This window comes from Galendromus occidentalis, unplaced genomic scaffold (genome assembly GCF_000255335.2).
Source record: "Galendromus occidentalis unplaced genomic scaffold, Mocc_1.1 scf7180000076951, whole genome shotgun sequence".
In the NCBI taxonomy this organism is placed as follows: Eukaryota; Metazoa; Arthropoda; class Arachnida; order Mesostigmata; family Phytoseiidae; genus Galendromus; species Galendromus occidentalis.
The window spans coordinates 439,149-456,879 of record NW_003804940.1 but is presented as its reverse complement, the minus strand read 5'-3'; the positions used below and the strand labels follow the sequence as shown (position 1 = coordinate 456,879).

At 51.3% G+C, this 17,731-nt stretch overlaps 3 protein-coding genes across 3 annotated transcripts; 2 read left to right on the top strand and 1 right to left on the bottom strand.

Moving 5' to 3' along the window:
* The first annotated feature begins 392 nt into the window (after nucleotides 1–392).
* On the top strand, nucleotides 393–2,241 carry LOC100902202 (SET domain containing 8). The gene is made up of 2 exons (XM_003740495.2): nucleotides 393–1,555; nucleotides 1,910–2,241. Exons 1-2 carry the CDS (start codon nucleotides 900–902, stop codon nucleotides 2,187–2,189), a joined length of 936 nt encoding a protein of 311 aa, XP_003740543.1. The 5' UTR covers nucleotides 393–899; the 3' UTR covers nucleotides 2,190–2,241.
* Nucleotides 2,242–6,368: 4,127 nt separating this feature from the next.
* LOC100902055 (zinc finger MYM-type protein 1-like) lies at nucleotides 6,369–8,393 on the bottom strand. Its single transcript, XM_029110658.1, has 2 exons — nucleotides 7,928–8,393; nucleotides 6,369–7,759 (listed from the first exon to the last, which is right to left on the bottom strand). Exons 1-2 carry the CDS (start codon nucleotides 8,391–8,393, stop codon nucleotides 6,369–6,371), a joined length of 1,857 nt encoding a protein of 618 aa, XP_028966491.1.
* A 4,154-nt stretch (nucleotides 8,394–12,547) lies between these two features.
* LOC108863796 (aryl hydrocarbon receptor nuclear translocator homolog) lies at nucleotides 12,548–15,480 on the top strand. The gene is made up of 11 exons (XM_018638394.1): nucleotides 12,548–12,575; nucleotides 12,677–12,872; nucleotides 13,001–13,226; nucleotides 13,325–13,525; nucleotides 13,740–13,877; nucleotides 13,966–14,128; nucleotides 14,268–14,377; nucleotides 14,477–14,660; nucleotides 14,783–15,008; nucleotides 15,126–15,268; nucleotides 15,362–15,480. Exons 1-11 carry the CDS (start codon nucleotides 12,548–12,550, stop codon nucleotides 15,478–15,480), a joined length of 1,734 nt encoding a protein of 577 aa, XP_018493910.1.
* Nucleotides 15,481–17,731: the final 2,251 nt, after the last annotated feature.

Sequence of the window (17,731 nt, the reverse complement as noted above, 5' to 3'; positions counted from 1 at the left end):
TCGCGATTGGCTAAGCACCGCCACATTACCGCAGACAAATAAATAGGTGCTAGAGGCTCTCGATCTAAGGTCGTATATCTCTCGGCGACACACTCTCAGTCAGTGCGGCTGGCTGGGTGGGTCGGCAACTGAGCCGATCGGTAAAGCCGACAGAGACTGGTAGCTCGCCGCTGTTCGGCACTTCTTCCCAGAGTGAGAGAGATGTGTGCGATGATTACCGACCACAGCTCCGACTCCGGCGCGAACTTCGTTTCGGACTGGTTGGGATCCGAGAATGGGAAATGTTCCAACATTCGAATATACCCCTACGCTAGAATGTTAGATTCGATCGTTATTCATTCCTGAGCGGTTGCGGTCTTCGATTACGGTCGCTCGAGTGGCCTCGAGTCGGATTTCCGAGCTATCTTCGTCCCGCCATTCTGAAACATGTTACAGGCGGAGGTTGACTGCCGTTTTGCGTGTAAAAAAAACAGCCTCCTCTCTCCCAATGATCTTCCGGCTGTGGCGCCACTAGTGCGGCGTCTTTCCCGCCGGTCGATTCAAATTCGTGTCGTCTGCTACAGCTGGCCGGTTCGACCACTCAGAAGAGGCGACCATGGTGGCGGACAAAAAAGTTCTGCGCATGCTCTTCAAATCACGACTACATCACCAAATAGCAGCCGCTGTTGATGCTGCCGCCGACAAGCAAGCCACCACCAAGCACACTGAAGAAGAACGAGACTTAACTTTTGGCCGTTGTTTGGTTGGCTAGGCGCTGAGTGCCACATTGGCCCGAGAGGACCCTCGTTCATGCTGAAGTTCCGTTCGCGGAGGACTCTAAGTTCCTACTCTCCGCCGTTGTTGTCGCTCTGAGCATCGGAATCAGTCGCTGCCACGGTCACCGTAGTCCGTCTGGAACTATGGGCATCAAGTCACCAGAAACGGCGCGAGCTAATTCGACGACCAGTGCAAGACGGAGACCTGGCAACGTCCAGTCCCCGAATACACGCATGAATATCGAGAAGTATCTCGTTCCGCAAATCAAAGCAGAACTCTCCGAGGTGGATTCTAAGTCAGCTTCAGATTGTGTCATTGCTGACGCGACAGTGACAGCCGTCGGATCAACATACGCAGTGGGAACAACAGTCGAGGTTTCGGTCAGTAGCAGCGTGAGCAGCAGACAGAAAGAAAATGTCCCCGAAACTGAAACTACGACCAAAGCGCGGAAACGAGTTCGCACAACGAGAAAGAAACCAAAGGCAGTCTCTTCACCGAAAACTACGTCGTCGAAAACGACTCCGAACGCTGCCGTGCTTGACAGCAAAGAGAAGTTCATTACCGACTATTTCCAACCTCGACGGAGTAACCGACGGACGAAGGCGGAGGTCATAAAATCGAAACAACTTCTCGTGGAAGACAGAATTATTCGCGAAGACGAATCAGGATTCGAGATCGTCAAGTATGAAGATAAAGGCCGTGGAGTTATATCGATGGTCGACCTCAGAGCTGGCGACTTTGTCCTCGAATACGCCGGAGACCTTATCAATCTCAAGGAGGCTCGGCTTCGTGAGGAGAAGTGAGTTTCCATTAATTTCGTCTGTATTCCATATGTGCGGGCGAGTGCAACCATTCCTCGTGTAGACCCACGATTTCTCCGACTCAGAATAAATCTTCGGTCTCTACGGCCGGCGCCCATATGATTTCGAAAGCCGCCTGACACCGGCGGGGGTTTAAAGCTCCAACGGTCATTTTAAGATGGCGCCTCTCAGCGCATCTGTCAGACTGGAGGAAGCGCGCGCGCGCGCTCTCTCTCTCAGCCCCCGCTCTCCGGGGAGAACTTCTGCGCGAGACGCTCAGCTGTTGATGCTTGCGAATCGTTGCGCCCGCAATCTGAGATCTCCACTAAGCGAGTGTATGAATTTTTTCGCAGGTATGCGCAAGATCCGTCTGTAGGTTGCTACATGTACTACTTCCAGCACGAGAACTGCAGCTACTGTGTAGATGCGACCCTCGAGAGCACGCGACTCGGCAGACTTATCAACCACTCTATAAAAGGCGCGAACCTGAAAACGAGATCCGTCAAGATCGGTGGTAAACCGAGACTTATATTCCTCGCGAAGCGAGACATATGTTCTGGCGAGGAGCTTCTATATGACTACGGTGATAGAAGTAAAGTGTCACTGCAAAGTCATCCCTGGTTGAAGCGATAAAGCTGTCGACCTGCCCTCTGGTTGGCACCTATGTCCATCCTTCCTCTTTTTCTGGTTCGAGTTCGCTAGAGATGGAAGAACGAATTCTTCTCCACTGCCATGTATTCACTGTGTAAATAGTCGTTTGTGAACGGGTATTCATTGGAGGAGAAGATGACCAACAGTCAGATATAGACCGTTTCAGAGAGAGTACGAAAGATGAAATGAATAAATTTGTACATGCGGTATCAAGTTTCCGATGAGTCCATGAGCATCCCCACGCCCCTCGGGTTATGAACTCTTATAACTTATGAACTGAATAATTCTGACATGAGCGAAATCATTCATCTCTGGCTGGAATGCGATTCCTTCTCGGTAAATCCTCGTAGCCTCCGAACGCTTGGGGAGGTTGTCGTTCCCGACCAATCACGGAGCCTTGATCCCGGATTCTGTCAGAATGAGCAGCGTCTGGCCTTGATCCATTCGGACACACTCAATCTCTGCTTGCGCTCACGGAAGCGCTGCGGCTGGCGTGATTGCGAGCACGTCAGACTTGGGTCGTCCGGACCGGCTGCCGACTGCGCGGGCTCTGTTTGTTTCCTCCGAACAGAGTTCCAAGAGGCTCCCTGCTTCCCGTCGCAAACTCAGTGCCGCAGGAATGTCGTGTTCGGAATATTTTCCGAAACCGCCCTCCGACCATCAATTGGTTCCATGGTCCAATGTTGCGGGATCGCGGTGCCTATACAGAGCAAAAGAGATCCGGCAAAAAATCGAGATACAGGATCTTTCAGCCTCGTTCGGAAGACACGTCTGATGCAATGACCGCAGTAAGAGAATGGGCTCACCGACGAGAGCTACCTGAACTCGGAAAAAAGAAGCTCTGCGGTCGGGCGGACGATATCAGATCTACGCCGCCGCCGTTCGTCCGGCGGGACTTCAGATCGTGCTCGAGGGCTTCCCGTCCACATGAGTTCCTCAGCTCCTGCTTGAAACTACGGAAGAGGATATATAGTGACCCTTCCGTCTCGTGGATGGAGCTTCCGCTTTGAAATGTTCGACCGGAGAATGTTCCAATATGAGCGGTGTCGAGGCCCTGAAGCCATACCCACCGTCTTCTACCGGGGGTCAATAAATCATTCAAGGTCAGCAACAGCTATTTCAGGTCGAGCCAGGCTTCGGAACAGTTCAGGGATTCACTGAGGAGAGAGCGAGGAAGGGTAGCGGAACAAGCTCCGTGTTCAGTACGCTCGGCCTTGAACATCTCGTCCTCTTGCCACCGTCTCGAGGGCGGTCTCTCGAAGCCTGTGCGGACGAGGAGCGAAAGAACCTTGCCATAAATTGATGCCAGGATGAGATGTTTGTAAATTCTTTAGAAACCCCGCCGAGGCTCGTCGGAGACTTTCGGCGGAAGTTCATATCACGTACACGGTCCGACGACTTCGCCCTCGATCTATACGGGAGAATCCGTTTCTGCAATTCGTGCATCGTTCGAGGATTCACTACGAGGTCGCTGCCTTTCGCGAGCTGTATCCCGAAAATCGATATCTACGTCGCGGATATGAATTCTCGGGACCCTAGGCCGACCGCGGCCGATCGACTGCCGACAGCGACACTCGTATCGAATTCAACTTGATTTTCGCGTCTGGGAGCGAGTTGACCTTCTGGAAGGGTTCTTTGAAAGTATCCTCGTCCTCATGCAGGAACAAGTAAGGTCCTGGTTGAGTTGACGCTTGCGCCCGCGTCATTATACCGAATCCGAGACATAGGGTGTTCGGACACCGCTCTCGAATATGGACCTTCACATGACTTTTGGAGGAACGATGCTCCCTAGATGAAGAAGCATTAGGTTTTCCGTTTCAATGTGGCTCGACTCGTTATGAAACCTCAGTCGGCGCGGCGACGCGAACACCATCGCGTCCTGAAGTGGTTTCGACAAGCTCTCCCTTGAGGTGGAGACGGAATGATATGAGATCCGGATTTGGAACCCTTCGTTGAGTTTCTTCCGGAGTGCGCGGAGGGTCTCATGTAATACGCCGCGAGCTTCTCGGCTCCGGAATCGATGAGAACCTGAGGTTACATGAACCCCGACGAAGGCTGCGGTCGCTGTGTGCCGTTAACAGACACAGCCTCGGTGGAGCCGGCGGAATAGGCATTCTCCCTGATAGGACAGTGAGCGTGCTGTATTCAGTATTCAGAAACCCGCCTGGACTCTACGGGTGGTATTCAGTGTCAAGTAAGCGGAGTCGAACCACCAGTGCTAGCCTCGTCAAGCCAGCTGTCTTGATTCGGAAAATACTCCAACAGTTGAATGTCACGAGGGAAACACGGACGGACGTCATTACTAAATCGTAGCGACGAAGTTCTGACAGTCATACATTTGACTGGCTCTCAAAAGTCGTTTCGACTCGTTCTCGCCGTACTAGTCTTTTGGAAGCCTCTCGCTCGAGGAGGTGAGTCTATCGGAGCGGACCCGTCGTCGGATGAGGGAACAGTTTCCCCACGTAGCTTGGGAGAAACCATGTGGGTCGAAACCGAACAATGTAGGTACTCGTGGACGTTATCCTCATTTGAAACATACCGACCGTCCGATCTTGAGCCCTTGGAGCCGCTGAAGCCTGCCGTCGACAGTCTGAATGGGGTGAACAATTCGCTTGGTTACTCACTGGAGCCGCGTTCTCCGGAACGAGGTTCAGCTTATCTTTCAGTGTACAGTAGTTGTTGTTGTTCATATCGGCGGTAGCGGCCGCTGGGGACGAGAGGGGTCCGGGAAGAAGACTCGGAGTAACCGAGAGGGAAGGCATGGAGAAAGGGAGCTTTTGCAGAGGAATGCTACAGGTAGGTGATCAGAGGGCGGACGGCCCTCGGACGGCGCCGAGTGCAGTGCTGTATGGCTTAAATAACGTCGACGTTCCACGAAGTTATTAGTTCTACTTCGGTGCTATGATGGAGACCATCGAATCGTCGAATCGTTGGAACAAGCTCCGTAAGTCAGAATGAGCTCTTGCCGTTGGATATTACCCGGCAGGTCCCCTCCTCTCCTGATTCGATATTACATAGAGTCTATATTCAGGACTTATAGTGCGTTCGAGGTGGATCGGCGAGCGCCGATCAAGGTCTTTCTTGGGTTCTTGACCCTCAAGAGCTCACTATAGAGCTTTCTCCCGGACGGTCACCGCTACTTTCCCGTCCAGAATTCGGAATCGAGCGACAAAGCGAGACGTGTTTCCATCTCGGCTCTCGATGAGCAACATATCACTGCGGAAGAAGCGCTCTATAACGCTACAAAATGATCGAACTTATTTTTCAACTCCATGGACCAGTCGGCGCCTGGACTGTTATTTTCATGGATCATCGACCAGGCTCGCGACTATTCGGAGCGTCCCTTGGAGAGATTCGTTCGGGAGCTCGACGAGGAAACGAATGCACTATGCTCTATGCGGGGGAAAAAAACTGACATTATCAGCCTTCGCCGATTTGAGCACGCGTGGAGCCGGTCGTCGTAAGAATCTCCCGCGTCGCGCAAGGAAAATCCGTCGGTGTTCTAAGATCTTGCGCGAGGTCATCCACGCGAAACCTCTGATTTAGTGTATGATAGACATCGGGGCCCTCTTTTCTTTGGCTTTCTCTCGAACCAAAACCTCTCATGAGGTGAGCTCTTCAGGGAAATTATGTCGACGGCAGCCGTATATCCCTTCCGACTCTCCAATGTGTTTTCCTTGTCCGTAAACGTTTGATCTGCAAACGTACCAACAATGAAATCTCGCCGAAGGCCGTATTTCCTCTAATGTCTTGACGCTTTCAAGGGGCGCGCACAGGATTTTTTTTGGGGGGGGCCAGAATTATTTTTCGAAGAACAAACCTGCTGCAGCGTATGGCGATTGAGGTTCAGCGAGGGAACGCGGCCGCAGTACAGGGCTCCCTTCCTTTCTCGGACGGACTGCCTGGTGTGGGATAGTTGGGCTGTTTTTGCCCATCCCAATATTATTACTTGTTATAACCTAAATAAAATGTACAAAATTCATGCATTGATGAGCTGAACTTTGGATGCCCCTCAGTATTCCGGTGAAATTTAGAGAACGAAAACCACGTCATAGTATCATATGATGCTTCCCATTCGAGTTTACTTTACAGATCCTGACTACATATATTCGTACAATATAACTGTATTGTATGATTGGGAATATGAGTAATGTTGAGGGCTTACAAGACCAGTTCAATTTTCCTGGGGTCCAAGGCAATGACATCGAGCATTTCCTCCGTGGTAAAAAGAACGTCACGCTGAATGTTCATCGAAGCGAGCCCCTTCAATCGATCTCCTCCCATCTTAGATCGTAGATACGTCTTCACAAGCCTTAAGGCGCTGAATGTACGCTCCGCGGAGGCGGTCGTGACCGGGAAAGTTGCGAATATTTGCAACATAAGGGCGATCTTGGGATAATCACTCGGAGAGCACTTGTTCAAGGTTTCGATGGCGGTTCCCGGAAGTTCGTTCTGAGGGACGGCGACCCACTTGGCTTGCCAACGCTCGAATTCTCCTCTCACGATGCTCGGACTGCATTCCAAGTCGTCTTCATAGAATCCAGTTGTATCGATTAAGTCTTCGAAGGAGCTCTTAACTGTGAATTTCGGTACCAAACATTGCACCTCAAGCGCGCTCTGCCTAAGATCGGCGAAGAGCGATTGCAATTCTTCGATGAGACCATCAAGGTATTGAAGATACGACGAAACGCGGAAGTAATCTTCTGCAGTCTCGGCAGGATGATTCTCTCTGGCTATTTGTCGCGAACAAATGCGAGGCGATCTGACATCTACCTCGAGACTGAGACAGATTTCTTCTGCTTCATCGAAGAGAGCGCTGAATACCGTGTCAGCGTTCTCGCGTCTCTGTTTCAATACAGACTGAACGCTATCAAGCATTGCTAAGGCAGCAGAGATGTCGAGCTCTCTAGCTTGGAGGTTGATGGAGAGAGGCAAGAAGAGCGAGGAAAAGCTCTCAATGATGAACAAAGAAACGAGGAAGTCGCATCTGCAAATCGAGTTTACCAGCTGATATGCGCGCACTCCAGTATCACCTCGTTCTTGACTCAGTTCTCGGAGACTGTGAACGATGGGGATCAGGAGTTCTCTGAATTTTATGAAAGCATGGTGGCTTTCAACCCATCTGGTGGCGCATAGAGTTTTGAGGCGACGGCTCCTGGACGTGGGTACCTCAGTTTCCACCTTGTCTTCCAAGAGTCTTATACGCGCGGAGGAGCTCGTGAAGAAATTACAAGTGCTCCCAACGACGCCAGCTGCAAGCCGGATCGAGACAATCTCACTGGAGTGCACCAGCGCAAGATTCAAACAATGACTAGCGCAGTGAAAGTACAACGCTTTGGGCACCTCAGCTTTGATTTGGGCTTGAACGCCCTTATATTGACCGCTCATCGAACTGCAGCCGTCATAACCTTGTCCCCTCAGGTTTCTCACATCTAAGCCCTCCTCTCTGAGGTTGTCCAGGATCGTCCGGGCGAGCCCCGCGCCCGTTTTCTCGACGACATCACAAAATTTCAAGAAAACCTCTCTGATCACACTGCGATCATCCTGGAATCCTACATAGCGAAGACAAATTGACAATTGATCTGTCTGGCCAGCATCCCTGCTTTCGTCGGCAAGCACAAAAAAATCTGGATTGGTTGATATCGTCAACAATTCTTTTCCGAATAACTTTGCCTATGGCATCGATGATCACATTTTGGGATCTTATTTTGCGTTCTAACCCGCATTTATGAGATGTTCCTCTAGGAGCTTGTCTCCGGTATCGAGACGGTATCGGAGCAAGGCGCGGAAGTGTCCGTCATTTGCGTCTTCAGCGGTATCTCCGAGCTTCCCTTGGTCTTGATGACCTCTGAGCGGAATGTTCTGCCTACCACACAAGATGACGGTTTTGATTATGGGTATTGGTCGCTTCCTATTCCGGAGTACTCGCTGCGAGCGCGCAGCCGACAATCGATTTTTAACGTCCCGTGAAGTTTTGTCCTTAGACCACTCAAGGAATAGTTCTGCAGCATCGCTTGCTTCGAGATGGTAGCGACTTTCACCGTGAGCATTGAAAACCTCGAGAGCTTTTTTGAACTTCGATAGAGGTCGAGAGATCAGGAGTCCGAGAGCTCGGGGTCCACCCTGATCAGAAGATTCTCTTGCGAAAAGAAGGCAATGCTTACAAAAGACACCACCTCCGTGCATCTCGCTGTACGCCAGCCACCTCCAAGTTTCGAGATAGCGATGTTGGAAACTGCGACTGCGACCCGACTCTAATGTTTTCGGAAAAGTATAGGAAACGTCGGGTTTCCAACAGTTTTCGAGCACTTTGTACCGTTGCTCATCGGTGAGGGGTGATCGGAGCTGGGATTTAAACGGACAAAGTGGCCAATGTCCATAGGATGATTATTCAATCTCTGTTTTTTGGGAGGTACCTCTGAGTTCGCTGCCGTATCCGATGGGGGCTCCGTCGGGGACGACGCCCCTTCTCGACTAGTTGAAGGTGGGCTCTCTGCCGTATTTTCAGCATCGGCACGACTGGCGCAGATTGGCTGTTTCGAGAAGAAACGACTGAGTTTTGCCGGAGCTTTCATTCCCGATGTTTGCTAAACTAAGCAAGAGTAAGAGGAACAGCACGAGACGGCTATCACAATTCCTTTTGGGTGATTTGGCTGCTAGTCGCCGTCGTGCAAAAGGTCACGCGGAGAACTCTATAGAGGTCATTCAGTCACCGAGATCAGTCATCTTTTTTCGACGGGAAGAGTTTATTTGTCAATCGAGGTGGCGGCGCGCTCAATTTCAAAGGATCGTTCGCCATTGAATTCTCGAGGAGCTTCGCTACTAGTTCTAGGTCCGACTAAGGTAGTATGAACCAAAAAGTTTTGGGGGGGGCCATGGCCCCCTTGCCCCCCCCTCGTGCGCGCCTCTGGACGCTTCCGACCGGGACGACGCACTGTGTGAAGGTCGATAGGTACCCCAATCCCTCCCACCACTCCTGGGCGCTGCCTGGTACAGAAAGTTCACAACTGGACCCCCGGAAGCCTCTTGGCGCGAACTCCGAGAATCCCGCAACCGCCCCCTAAGGGAGAGCTTGCCCATACTGTTGAGCGTAGTCCTGATCGATCCCTCTCGCATTCGACGCACCATTCGTACTGTGGATGAGGATCTCATCTAAGAATACTTATCGTTGAAGCTAATTCCGGAATCAAAATATTGCGTCGTGCAGAGATGGGCTCTCGAGCAGGCTTTGCAATGTTATTAGGGAACGATGGTTCCCGCGCCACGAAGAACTGTGACAGATTATACCATTCCCGAGTTCCCTTTTCCATCGATAATGGTAATCGGTGGGGAAAGCGAGAACTAATTCTCGGTGCTGCGCATTGGTGAGCATTGTGTACACAGCTTCGGTACCTATGAGCAGTCACTCGCCACCGAGAAGAGACAGTGGCGTTCTTCAGGGGTGCGCCCACGGCGTGGGAGGACAGGACCCCTGGCAGGGAGTCGCATGTATCGCCGATCGAGATTAAGTCATCTGCAAAACACGAATTTCTCCGCTCAGTCAATTCTCAATGCCAGGAAAGATGATGGGATGGGAACTAGTGCACGGCCCATAGTTTGCTGACATATCTGTGGGGGGCGCTCGACTGTTTATATACTAACGGCAGCCAACGGGGAAGCTAGGTCTCTCTCCATCGCTGCAGATTATCTTGAAACACGGAAGAAAATCCGAGCCGGAGCGAGAGTTCACGTCCTTTTGGGTTGAGCCGCTCGGAATGCTGCGCAAATCCTGAGGTACTCCGAGGTTCCCCGCTCGGTCTCAGCTCGCAACTCATGCCGCTTGCGGGGGAATCACTCTCGAGATATCTGTGCTCTTCGTCTCCTCGAGTTCGAATGCCTCCGAATGAGAACAACTTTCGGAGACTTTCGCCAGGGGTATCGTATTCGTCGGAGAGACGAATCCGCATGTGAAGTCGCCTGGGACTGACAGACCCAGTATTGACCGAACGGAATGCAAATACCGCCCTCGTGTCATTCCTCAGGGAATAAAAACTCTTGTCAGGCAAGGAGGGGTTGGAGCAGGCAAAGGCCACGGTCAGATCGACGTTTACCCGAACGGAGTTAACTGATCGATTCTCGGTCACTATTTGTCACAAGGCACCCGAGAGGAGCTTAAACAGGTATCCGACATCATGAGGGATTTTGGTCGCGTACGCTAGAGCATCGCTGCCGAGGAGTTCTTCGGTTGGTCATGGTTTCCCGGCTCTCATCTCGGTACGGATACGCTCGTCGATCGCGCAAAATCTTCATTCCGTGAAGGAGCATTGAGATCGTGTAGGTATTCGCCATCGGATGGCGACTGTGCTCGTCTCGCTTCGCTGTTTCGAACTGATGCACCGTTTCGTGGGGGATGTCTCCATCTGTCGTCAAATCCCCGATGGATCAGATAGGATCGGAAGAATCGAGTATGAGAAGAGATGCATAATATATTCCTCATCACTCATCAATAGATCCCTGATCGATGAAAGAGCCCAGAGACGGGGCCCCTACTTATGCGTTCATTCCTTGACACAAGGACTCGTATTTGCTAGAAAGTCGGCCGTGGATCCCGAGGAATGTATCTGCAGACTATTTCCCCCGCGCGAAATTCCAGAACGCCTGCTCGGAGAGACATATTTCTCGGTCTCTCCCAAACTTCCTCCTGAACTCCGCTCATCCCTCAGCTCGTGTTCAGAGATCCTTCTCCCAGGGCCTGGTAGAATCGAGTGGAAGGTGAAACACGCACTACATTCTGAAAATCCGCCTTGTCTCCGACTTCGAACGGGTAACATTGACGCGCGGTACAGGAAATGTCAGTCTATATCGGAGAGAACGACTTGCCGCGACGACAAGGAGACGGTGTTCACTGAGTAGCTTTCTATTCTCCTGTAGAAGTGCTCGGGCTTCTAGGGTCGAGAATTTTTTCCTCGAAACTATTCCCATCAGTGAACCCCTGCCTCCCGCCGTTTCGCCTCGTTTCGGCAGTCTTCCCTGCAATTCCCGCCGACCATAAGATTCGAGGAGGGAATCTTGCAGATGAAGCGGGCGGCTGGCGGAGCTTGTTCGATGTACACAGTCGAGATAGCGTGATCTTCGTGATGCGCATCGATCGTACAAGAAGCATCGCTCGCTCGAGCTGTGCTCCATTCCAAATGCTTCATCTCCCAACACATTCCTTTGCCCTGGTTTCTCCCCCAAGCGATTCTATCGCGATGTAGCATTGGCAATCAGGACTCCGGAAATCGAAAGAGAGATCCGGGAACTTGCGTTAGGGCACGGCATCGAATACGGGCCCTACTCGACGAGCGTGTAGAATCCCGCCTTTCGATAAATAATTTGCTCCTTTCATTAATTTTCCAGATCATTACGCACCTGCGAATGCGAGCTATGGAATCGATTGCACGACTCTCTCGCCTGTCCTTCAGGAAGTTCTGACCGGGAAGATGACCAGTCAAATGCTAGGAGCCGTAGGCTACCCGCCGTCGCCACCGAACGAAACGGTACAGACGGTGGCGACTCAACAACCTCATCAACCGCCTCAAATCGACCCCCCTGGTCGAGTTCTGGTGACTTTACCCCGAAAGTCGCATCCTCCGATTCCGTGCGGGGCCCCGGGGTCCCCGGTTCCGTGCGGGCACTGACTCGGACTGGTTCATTCCTGTAGAAAATTTCCCCATGACGATTCCCTTCGTTTGGATCATTGCTTCGATTTTTCTCATCCGTGCCTGCCATCGATAATGAATCAGGATCCTCCGAGCCTGCCTCACCTTGAATCCCTTCCAAGAAATCTTCTAATCTAGGAAGCACTCAGGACGAGCTTCAGAGTCTGACGTCAAGTCTCGTCGTGACGTTACTGCAATTGGTGCAACGGTCGATTTTCGTATCCTCAGATTTCCCAGACTCGAGCGAGAACCTGACTTGTCCTCCAAATGAAGGCTAGCCTTCCAGAATGAGATCACTCGTCGTGATATCCCGCAATTATTTTCGAGCAGAGTCTGGGCGGAGGAAAAGTATAGATTATACTCTCGAAGCGAGTCCGGGCTGGAGTCGGCATGATCTTCCATTCCTTGAATACTTCTGGCTGTTCCTCACGCCACATCATTGCAACTGGGAAATTGTACTTCGTCGAGAGGACTGACGCGGAGCCGGATCCTGGATTCAAGCGGGATACGTACGCCCTGGGAGGATCATATCTCACTCAGTCTCGTTAAAAGGGTTGGCGGAACTTCGAATAAACTCGTGGCCTAATGGAATGGGGCTGCTTCAGTGACCGCGCTAGTTTCGGCGATGCTTTTCGGGATGGGGCGAGTTCTTCCACAAGGATGGTGTATCTACTAGACGTCGCTGGATGTGGATTACACACTGAACGACTATTGAGTCGGCGCTCGCAGACCCAGATTGAGAGGAAACGCTTTTCATTGGCTCAAGGCATGAAAATTATTCTCCCACAGACAAGACCTTAGTGGTGAGCGATCCAAAATCGCGATGCGCCCAGGGCGTTACATCAGACGTCTCCAAGAAGCGCAAACGGAAGTTTGAGGAAAAGAACCGCAGGGCACAGCTCTGCGGGAAAGTTGAGCAGATCCTGAGACTTCTACCATCCATAGACTCTTCGTCGAAGAAACCAACGAAGAATGACGTACTGAGGTATTGTTGCCTTACGACCCATGTGACGGGTAATGTCCCCCGTGTCCGCAAGGAGCCATCGAGCGCGACTTCTTCTTGAGTGCCGGAGAATTGCGGGATTTGAGAAATTAACTCCTTTTGATTCTCAGGAGCGCCGCGAATCAGCTTCGTCTGAACTTGCATTTCCGGATCGACGAGGCGATGGGAATCGATGATGGGCTCTTCCAGCCTAAGAGATGGAGACCGGAATTCATCTCGAACGCATCCATGACGCAAGTTCTCGAAGCCGCGGATGGCTTCGTTTTGTATACGGATCTCGAAGGATTGGTGCTCCTCGCTACACCTAACATAAGGAACACTCTGGGTTATGACAGGGTGAGTGTGAGAGTTTTCTCATCGCAAGAATTTCGATCACTCGATCAATGACTGGCCTCCGGATGAACATGATCACTGATCGTCCCGGTATGTTGCAGATGGATATTGAAGGAAGCTATATACAACATATACTCCATGAAAGCGACCTCTCGAAGTTTGCGAGCATTGTCTCGGAAGCCCGGGACTATCCGGAAGATCAGCTCCGGGTGCTAAACGGAAATGTCATATCGCGGACTTTCACTATTATTGGCAAATTCTTAGAAAAGTCGGCTGCGCGTTCCGAGATCCTGAGTTACAAAGTGAGTACGGATCTTAGAGTTCTTTGTGACGGTGACGAATTTCTCCTCTTCCATATGAGAAAATGTCGTCCTAACTCCGCGTGCAGCGAGCTTTAAGCAAGACCGTCGAGTAGGATGGAAATAATGAAGAGCCAGCCGCTTAGGAGCTCGCCGGGTGACGGCTCTCAGCCGGCTCGAATTCGCATTCAATCAATGACGAATCACTCTCGTTCAGGTGATGCGATGTCACGTTTGCCTCAAAGGATCTTTGCCGAATCAGATCTTCAATATGAAACTCATGAAGCTGGCCGTGTTCGCGCAGGAGATCGATATCAATCCAAGCAGAAAATTCGGTCTAACAGATTCCATTCAGGTTCGTACAGCTCACATTATGCAGACTGTCATCGGTTGTTCCTCGACGGAAGAAGTCCTTTTCGCAAACCAATACTTTTTTCTATCAGAACGAATACATTACTTACCACAAACTGGATGGAACCATAACGTTTGCGGATCATCGCATAGCCTGCTTGACGGGCTTCTCGCCTACCGAGGTCTTAATGCAGTCCGCGCATAACTTCATGGTTGAAGAGGACCGACCGATCGCGCTTTTCGCGCTCGCACAAAGTGAGTATTTCTACCTCGGCGAACGCTCCGGAAGAGTCCCGCAACTCTTGCGATGAAAGCTCGCGTCACTCCGATGTTCCGGCTCCGACGGCCCGGCTATCTCGACGACTATCCTCAAAGGTTAACCCTTCGTTCGCAGTGCTCAAGAGAAACAAAGGTACCATCGTGTACCGTCTGCGTACGGAATCGGGAGATTGTATTTACCTGCGGTCTTTCGGGGTGGTGTCATACGATTCGACAAGCTTGAAGGTGAGAAAGTGTGCCAGTGAAGCCGACCTCCCTGAATGCTTCCCTCGCTGCAGCCGAGTCTCCGTTATACATACATATCGACACCGACATTGGTTCCAGCCCGAGATGTTCATGTGCGTGAACACTCTTCTACCAAACGATCTCGGCGAGCAACAGCGACTCGAGTTTGCTTCTCGTTATTCGGCTAAAATAGCTATATCGTCACAAGAGAGCAGCGCAAGCCTTTCGAGAGGAGCCGTGGGAGCGCACGACAGTCCCGACATCTCCGACGACGATGACTTCGGTGAGGATCGGGGTTCCAGAGTAATCGTCCGAAGCTCATGGACGGGGCGGATGGATGGGCGGGCAGGTCAATGAGGCGGAGAGCCCCATTCCGTAATTCTCTAAGCCGCAGTGCATTCACAGTATATGGAGGTCGGTCAACCAATCCCCTTGCAATCGAGAACATTGTCAACGACGACTTGATGCTAGGCTCGAAATCACTGATCGAATTAAAGCCCAAGGATCATGATCTCGATGAGGATCCGCGCAGTCCGGAAATCTGCGATGTCCCGACATTCAATGGATGCTCTCTCTCCTACAAGGACAGTAGAACCTTATCTGCAGTGTCTTACTGGAATACACCGGGAAGGTAAGTCCCGAGACATTCTGATCTACTTTTTTCCGAAACTCCCGCTAATCAGGTGTCGAATGGAACGCCCGCGCAGGGAGAATACGAGAGCTCAGTCAATCGTTCTCGTTCCCCCAGGGAGTCCAGCAGTCCCGAGTCGCAGAATCCGAGGACATCATCTGCGAACGATTCGTCTCCCTCGAGCAGCGAGATGGGGTCTCCCCATGGGATCCACGGCAATCTTCCCCTACCAAAGCAATGGCTCTACCCAAACAGCGGAGGTAGGTATCCGATACGGTGTTGATCACAACAAACATGGAGACAGCTGAGATACTTTCGTCGAGAACCAAATACATTCGGCGTATTTATTACAGGCTACGGCCCGGAAAATCAAATTATCTCTATTCCACCCTACCCTTTGAGAAATTTCGCCCAGACAAGCAGCGTTCACCAACAGACTCACCGTCATGACTTCTCAGCACAGATCCTCTAGTGCTAGAGTCAATATGCGCGGCTCTAGTCAAAACCGACGTCATCTGGGATTAGCTGCTCATGATGAGCTAGAAGCGGACGAGCGGTGTATTTCTTCAAAGTTGTATAACGTTTTGGTGCAATATCGTGTTTACAGTGAACGCGCGTCATTTGTTGATGATGATCAACGATAGCGGAACGGACTTGGACCGGCGGATTCGAGCATTATTTGAGTGCTCAGCCCGCGCGTGCTCAGAGTCGACGGTTCGAATCGCCTGTTTTGTAAATACCTCATGACTGTTCACTCTGATACTTACTCTGAAGTCTAAGGGACCGATTTTTGTACAGAAAGCGCTCGAATCACATATACCAAGGAATTTCGAGGAGGGCGCTCTGGGGGAAGCGCTTATTTTTTTCCGTTGAATTCTTGAACCGTGATATCTCTTCTCAATCAATCCATTCGATTCACTGCACAGCGAAGTGAACTAAATCGAAAACGATGCTCAAACCCCCACGATTCAGCGGACAGAAAGCGGGCTGATATTTCGACGAAATCGTTCAGCAGCAGCAACCCTCGTTCCGATCAGGGTTTACAGGAACGCGCCATGGTGGCATTATTCAGATGCGGATTTCCCCCCTCAACCTCTTCGAGTATTTCCCCGGTTTTTCGCAGAAAGAACGTGGTTCTATATTGAACTCTACGAAGAACTACATATACATCAGAGCAAAGTCTCTAAGGACACATTTGTTGTTGCATTTCGGCTGCACCTTCGGATGAACGACAAGCGGTGCTTTTTCATAAATCGGAAGCTGGAGGTCTCCCCAGATCTCTCGACCGAGAAACGGAACGTTGATCAATTTTATCTGAACTCACCATTCCGGGGCACTGAGAGGAATGGGCACCCCCCGTCCTGGATCTCATTCGATTCAGAAATATTCTCGAGATGTGGTTCGCGGGATTCTGACGATAGGAGGTTCCTGAGCGAAGCCTCGGGGCCGCTGAGCCAATTATCGTCACGCGGGATTTTCCGCGTGAAGGTGCAGAGCGCGCTCGAGGCGAGTTCGGACGAATGCGGATGGTGTTCGCCCTGCGTCTCTCCCCGAGTCTGTGCGTTCAACATCGCGGATTGCGCATGATGAAATGTCCCGTATAAGTTCATGAGGAGGTGTCTTACGTCCGAGTACCTAGGCGGTTTTTCATATCTATTTTTCCGGGAAAACATGATCGTCCAATCATATCATTCTGAGGAATATGCCCCCCGCTGGAAACTTCATGGGAACGTCCCGAATGCACACTCAACTGTACGGAAAGGGATCTGCTCGTAAGCAGGGACTCTGAACCGGGAGAAATCTCTACGAGAGGTGCTAAAACTCTCGATTCACCACCTCGTAGATTGATTTCGAATCGCTCATTCCTGCGTATCGAAACGCGGGGGCGAGCGAATCGTTGAGATGGATCCCCTCGGGCGGAGGGAAAAGAGTTCCTGCACAGGTGTTACGCGAAGATGTCGAGCGTCGAGAGGAGGTTGTCGAATGAAGCTCGGTGCTGCCCCTGAGCATCGTTCAGACCTGTTGAAAATTTTTAGAGTAGCCCTAGAATTTTCATCGTCGTACGTATGTGCACACCATGTTCCGCAGAGACGACGCCTACGAATTCCCGAGCGACTGGCCGTGCCAAACCTGGTCAGTGAGCTGCGAGGGCGAAACTCTGGGCCCAGTGTGATATCGATAGGTAGGTTGTCGAGTCGAAGTCAGGTCTCGAGTTGATTCGACGTCGGTGTAGACAGGCATTTCGCGGAGTCCGGAACTTCGAGGATTACGTTACGAGTACGTGCGTGTGGCGTCTATTTCCCGAGATTCATTCTTGGGTTTCGTCACCCCTCTGAAAGCGTGATGGTAGCCAGTAGGATATATCTCCGGGTCTCTGTTGATGTCTTACAATGTTTAGAGGAATCTTAGTCTTTTCATGGTGCGCAATTCCCGTGTTTTCGATCGCATCGATCCATCCCAGCCGCCCCCCAGACAGGTGAGCTGGTTGATCATTCTGGAGAGGCGGACCAGCATCGACGCTGGCATCGATTTCCCGGGTTGCATTCGTATACCCTGAGTTATGCGTGCCTAACCTATCGCCTACACAAGTCAATCATCGTACGTACATATTAATGAGCGGGAGAGCTCACGTAACATATATATACCTTTTTTTATTAGGATTGAGGGCTCTTAACATAACGGGAACCTTTTAAGAGAAGACAGTCACTTATACTGACCCTAGG